Raw genomic sequence first — 6,796 nt, 5'->3', positions numbered from 1 at the left:
TAGATTGAACGGTTTTTTGGGGACCATGGTTTTTTTTGGGGACCATGGTCTTATTAGGCCACTTTCCCTGTAGTTATAAGGGATGTCCTAAAATGTGGAAATGACTAACATATTCTTAACCTAACTTAATTTAAAACTAACCTAATAATCACATATATATATATGTTATATATATATATATATATATATATATATATAAATAACCACCACCTCCTCCCATCGCCGCCGCCACCACTACCAACCATCACCTACCATCTCCGACTACCACTACCAACAACCACCACCACCTCTCTCTCTCTCTATATATATCATCAAAATATGTATATATATATATATCGTTTTTGGTTGAAAAAATGAGAAGTAATCACCAAAATGAGTTGAAAATGGAAGTTCGAGAGAGAAGTTCGGTTAGGAATTATGTGAAAAACTTTGTCGAACTAACCGAACTCAACTTTAATGGAGGTTTTTCTTTTTCCAGAGAAAAGTTCGGTTTCGTCGCAAAAAGTTCGGTTACGTCGCAAAAAGTTCGGTTTCGTCGCAAAAATGTCCCAACCGAACTTCGAGTTCGGTTACGTCGCAAAAAATTCAATTGCGTCGCAAAAAAAAAGTTCGGTTTCGTCGCAAAAAAATGTCCCAACCGAACTTTGAGTTAGGTTACGTCGCAAAAAGTTCGGTTACGTCGCAAAAAAGTTCGGTTACGTCGCGAAAAAATGTCTCAACCGAACTTTGGGTTCGGTTACGTCGCAAAAAATGTCCCAACCGAACTACATTTGCAGAAACAAAATCTCCATTAAAGCTTTGGTTCGGTTGCCTGTGATTTTGGATTTATTAACCGAACTACATTTGCAGAAAGTTCGGTTACATGTTCTTCATATAATATAACCGAACTTTGCTGACTTGGTTGAAATTTTTTGTTACAATTTTGATTTTGACGATATTTTAGGCCATTTATAACAACATTCACTAAGTTACAAGCATATTTCGGTACCGAGAGAATGTTTTTTCTCCATATTTACCCATCTCAAAATAATTTTTTTCTCCTTCTTCTTCTTCTATTACTTTGGTCACTCAATAATTCTATTTCTTTTAAATACATTCATCTATTAATTTAACCTTAATTAATGATTAATCACATTAACTAATCATTATACAAAAATAATTAAGAGGATAATTTTGGTATTAATATAAATATTGAGATAAGGGGTGACCTAAATTTACTTCTAATGTCTTACCCAAAATAAAACAATGGTCCCCCAAAAAAAGGTTGGTCCCCAAACAACCGTTATGTCGTGGGCCGCATGAAAGCCTCATGAAAGCCTCTAACAGGGTTCACTTTTTTGGAAACCTATTTTGAGGCATACTAAATAATGCCAAAATAGGATCACTAAATAAAAAACAACATCACCCTTATCCACTCTTTTTGATAATGACATAACTATCCTTACATAATTGGTGTTAATGATTATGATTAGATTTGATTAGCTAAGAATTTTAAGGATTGATTAAAAATTAAATTATTAGTGGTGAATTAGTAGATAAATCAAATTTATGTGAGAGAGTTGGGATTTTTGAGAGGAAGAAGAAGAAGTTAAAAAAAAATTGGGCTTTGAATTGAGATTTTAGTGATTAGAAGTGACCAAAATGTGTGATTCAAATCATAGGTAGACTTCTATACGAGGTTTAATTTCTTTTTATAAGTTGAATCCGTCGAAAAATTGAATTTTGAAAACCCAGATCTACTGACCAGATGAACAGTTCGGCTGATAACTTTTCAGCCGAACTTCACTCTGTAACTGACGAATTTTGCTTCGTCTGATTCGAAAAAACTGAGGTTCGGCTGAAAAGTTATCAGCCGAACTTCACTCTGTAGCTGACGAATTTTGATTCGGCTGATTCGAACAAAATCTAGCAAAGTCGCGTTAGCCGAACATAGTGTTTCTCTAAATCATATACTAGGTTCGGCTCAAAATTGATACTCCAAGATCAGCCGAATTGATCTTCTGAAAATCCTAATTTTATCTTTGAAATCATATTCTATCGATCAAACAAAATAAAATCAATCAAAAACAAGATGGGTTTGTTACACATACATTCTAAAATACATCTAAGAGCAATTGAGATTTGGATTTCGCACTTCAACATCGCTCACTTCGCTTCATGTTTGCTTTGCTTTGCTTGATCAATATCTTGATTGAATTGGAGTCCAAGATGTTTGAGTTTAAAATTTATTTTGATTTTTGATTTTAGGTTTTTGAGGATAAGGGCACTCAAGTAATTTAAATTGTTTAAGGATATATAGATAATTGCACTATCTTTAGACACCCCTTATAAACCCACCCTAGATGGTATAATGAATGAGTATGCCTCAAAAAAAAAAAAAGAGTATGCCTCAAAACAGGTTTCCTTTTTTTAGCTTTAGTTTGGGCTTCGGCATTTCACAAACATCTCTCGTGGGCCGCATGAAAGCCTCTAACATTTAAAGAAGTTATGTCGAAACCAAACTAGCTTCAAGTCTTTTATACTTTTCTGTCTGACCTGTTTCACAAACTTGGAATGTTTGTTGTGCCACCTCTACCATATGATGCATTTGGGAGGCTAGATATGTTCTTTCTTTCACAACTTGACTCTAACCCTTTCTTTTTTCTCACGCCTCATTCTTTACTCCTCAAAAGTTTCTGCTTTCACATTTGGCAATTGAAAGACATGCCTATAACCTGATCATGTACACCAACTGTGGACTCTGGAGGAGTGATAGTTAACAGGAGATCTTCAAATTTATTGAATGATCTAAAAACCTCTGTAGTTGTTTTAAATTCAAATCAGAGGGAAGCAAATCGAGTTCAGAAACTAGAGAGCAGCAGCTAGAGTTAACTTACACTCATCTTACCACCGCTGCTGGCGGCGGCAACGCAAATTATGATAAAAATAATTAAGAAAAAAAGCTGCGCCGCAGCCGGTACAAGAGAAAAATCTATTTTGATGTTCAGTTTTAATTTGAACTAGTAGAAAAATAGTAATTAATATGTAGAAAGGCACAATGGTATAATTGGCTAGACCGCTGAATATCCTTTAACCAAAAAACTAAAACACCCTCTAACCAAATTTTTCTCAAAGCCTTTCACACTGACTGATGCGAAGGAAAAGATCAACGCAGAAGGGTAACCGGTAACGTCATCAAGTGCACGTACTATATACTGTTGTTATAAAACTCATAAAATTAGTCAAATGCAGTGAGAATATTCTTTCCGGATAACTTATGAATTGCTGTAAAAAGAAAGAACAGCTAGATCATCCAAGATATTTCTCAAAAATAGATGTGAACACAGGTAGATTATTTGTATCATGTATGCACATCAAGTGATATCATCAGTACTATTGGTTGCATTAACTAATTGCAAAAGATATAAATTATGCACGAAGACGTGCGTGAGTTGCATAAGTACTCATAATTTCCACAAAGAACGATTGACAATGCATATTATTGGCAATGAAATATAAAAAAATCAACTTCTAATTAATTTGAGTACTGTAACTTTAACAACGTCAACGAGCGCTCAAAGTCAAAAGGCAAATGAGATTCGCAAACATAACCCTAATATCAATATGTGCTATACGAAACAAATTATTGATCAAAAATCTGACATTGTCAAGGATATATGGCTGGAGATGCATATGCAATGCAAAGCTGTGATTAAGGGTAATAACAACTAATGAAAGGGAATAAGAAGCTTTAAAAACAATATAGTTGACATAGAAAACGGAGTAAGAAGCTTTAAAAAACATTAAGAGAAGTACAGTTGACATAAAAGGGATCTTTACGGGGTATATGCTTTTCAGATGATCTCTATATAATGGAGTTCTCCTTGCATTTGAAATTACAGCCTTCTTTCCTTCCCTCCATTTCATTCAGCAACAACAACCTCTCTTTTTCTCCCTCCCTAGAACTTGAAAGAGATAAAGAAAAGTTGGAGTATTCATGGTGAAGGAACAACTAGAAGTGCTTAAAGCACTTGATATAGCGAAAACACAACTGTACCATTTCACAGCAATTGTGATTGCTGGTATGGGTTTCTTCACAGATGCTTATGATCTCTTTTGCATATCCCTTGTCACCAAACTACTCGGCAGAATCTACTACACTGTGCCAGGAGCAGAAAAACCTGGTAGTTTACCACCAAATGTTGCTGCAGCCGTTAATGGTGTTGCTCTGGTCGGCACACTTGCTGGTCAGCTCTTCTTCGGATGGCTGGGTGATCGTATGGGTAGAAAGCGTGTCTATGGTCTTACCTTACTTATTATGGTCACCTGTTCAATAGCGTCTGGTCTCTCCTTGGGTAACCAGCCAAAAGCAGTCATGGCTACACTATGTTTCTTCCGTTTCTGGCTTGGATTTGGAATCGGTGGTGACTACCCACTTTCTGCAACTATCATGTCTGAGTACGCCAACAAGAAAACTCGTGGTGCTTTTATCGCTGCTGTCTTTGCTATGCAAGGAACAGGAATTCTAGCTGGTGGAATTGTTGCCATTATAGTTTCTTCAATATTTGATAAACAATTCCCTGCACCAGCTTATCAAGTTGATGCGAAGGCTTCCCTTCCCGTAGAGGCTGACTACATCTGGCGTATAATTGTGATTTTCGGTGCAATTCCAGCTGCTTTGACCTACTACTGGCGAATGAAGATGCCTGAGACTGCTCGTTACACTGCTCTTGTAGAGAAAAATGCGGAAAGGGCAGCTGCCGATATGTCTAAGGTTTTAAACAAGGAGATTAAAGCTGAAACAGAAATGGTAGAAAGAATGACGACGGATGCTAGCAATTCATTCGGTTTATTTTCAATGCAATTTCTTAAACGACACGGACTTCCCTTACTTGGAACCACAAGTACTTGGTTCTTGCTGGACATAGCTTTTTACAGTCAAAACTTATTCCAGAAGGATATTTTCACTGCAATTGGGTGGATTCCACCAGCAAAAACGATGAGTGCTAGTGAAGAAGTTTTCAAGATCGCGAGGGCACAAACATTAATCGCTCTATGCAGTACTGTTCCTGGGTATTGGTTTACAGTGGCTTTCATTGATATTATGGGGCGGTGGGCAATTCAAATGATGGGTTTCTTCTTCATGACCGTCTTCATGTTTGCTATTGCATTTCCTTACAACTACTGGAGTAAAAAGGAGAACAGGATCGGATTCGTTATTATGTATGCATTAACTTTCTTTTTTGCAAACTTTGGACCCAACAGTACAACCTTCATCGTCCCAGCAGAGATATTCCCAGCTAGGTTGCGTTCGACATGTCATGGTATATCAGCGGCTGCAGGGAAAGCTGGAGCAATTATTGGTGCATTTGGTTTCTTGTATGCCGCACAGAATCAAGATCCTAAAAAGACTGATCATGGATATCCCGCTGGTATTGGTGTTAAGAACTCCTTGATCGTGCTTGGAGTTATCAATTTCATAGGCATGTTGTTTACATTCCTGGTACCTGAACCAAATGGTAAATCTTTGGAGGAACTATCAGGAGAGAACGATGGAGATGTTGAAGAAGAAAAGGTTTATCCCCAAGAAGGAAACAATAGATCAGTGCCTGTCTGATCGGTTGGTTTTCTGACTTATCATATCACTTTGCAAATAAGAACTTTTTGGTTATATGAGTGCGTGATTCTCAATTGTCCTTTGTCCGTGTGGAAGAAGAAAAGGTGTGTTAAACAAAGGATACTTCATTTGTAGAAACATTCAATCATATGTTACCATTTCCATCTACATATATTAATCAAATTGTTCATCACTGGAAATGTAACTCTAAGGTCAACAAATACATCCTATCCACATTATGTTTTTTACAAAATGGGAAAAAATTCTTCATTTCCTTCAATCACTTCTTGATCTTCTTGACAGAAGTTATGTAGACAGAAAAGTAGTTGCATTAAACGTAGGCAAGTACAAGAGAGAGTTGTTCAATATAAAGGAACAACTGAAGAGGACAGCAGCAAACAAGCTAAACCCTAAACAATGAAAGTAAAAGCAACAAGAGAAAGGGCAGTAAAAGCCATAAATATAACTAGGAGTTTAGTGTGACACTCCAGATACACCAAAAGATAAAATGAGTTGAACTACTTCCTCTAACACTCCCCCTCAATCTGATGTAGAGTGAGAACAATGCATCAGTTGGCAAGCAAGATTGAAGAAGGTAGTGCTTGTGAGACCTTTAGTAAATAGATCAACCAATTGGTGTGAAGAAGGTACAAATTTCACTGTCACAGTTCCTGCATCCATTAAGTCTTTGACATAGTGATAATCAACTTCAATATGCTTAGTTATTGCATGAAATGCAGGATTGGAGGCTAAGAACTGAGCACCCATGTTGTCGCAGAAGATAGAATGTGGTACATCAGGAGCAATGTGAAGTTCTTCAAGCAGATCAGAAATCCATATCACCTCAGTAGCCAAAACACTTAACTCCTTGTACTCTGCCTCTGTAGAGCTTTTAGAAACTGTGGGTTGTTTCTTTGATGACCAAGAGACTAAGGAATTACCCAAAAAAACATAATACCCTGAAGTGGATCTTCTAGTATCCGGGCATCCAGCCCAATCAGAGTCAGAGTAAGATGTGATTTTACTAATATCTCCAGATTGAATGACAATACCTGATCCCAAAGTACCTTTTAGATATCGCAAAACTCTTTTTGCTAGAAGCATATGTGTAGTGGTTGGAGCATGCATGAACTGTGAGATGTAATTAACAGCAAATGTGATGTACGGACGAGTGAGGGTAAGGTATTGCAGGCCACCAAC

The 6,796-nt window shown here is 37.0% G+C and overlaps 1 protein-coding gene across 1 annotated transcript; it reads left to right on the top strand.

Moving 5' to 3' along the window:
- Nucleotides 1-3,883: 3,883 nt before the first annotated feature.
- Nucleotides 3,884-5,796, top strand: LOC113349128 (probable inorganic phosphate transporter 1-3). The gene has a single exon (XM_026593046.1). The coding sequence runs from the start codon at nucleotides 3,977-3,979 to the stop codon at nucleotides 5,594-5,596; it is 1,620 nt and encodes a 539-aa protein (XP_026448831.1). The 5' UTR covers nucleotides 3,884-3,976; the 3' UTR covers nucleotides 5,597-5,796.
- Nucleotides 5,797-6,796: the final 1,000 nt, after the last annotated feature.

This window comes from Papaver somniferum, chromosome 2, assembly GCF_003573695.1.
Source record: "Papaver somniferum cultivar HN1 chromosome 2, ASM357369v1, whole genome shotgun sequence".
Lineage (NCBI taxonomy): Eukaryota > Viridiplantae > Streptophyta > Magnoliopsida > Ranunculales > Papaveraceae > Papaver > Papaver somniferum.
This window is presented reverse-complemented; position numbering and strand designations above follow the sequence as displayed.

Coding starts and splice junctions, on each gene's coding strand:
- LOC113349128 (XM_026593046.1), top strand. CDS start 3,977: ATGGTGAAGGAACAACTAGAAGTGCTTAAAGCACTTGATATAGCGAAA.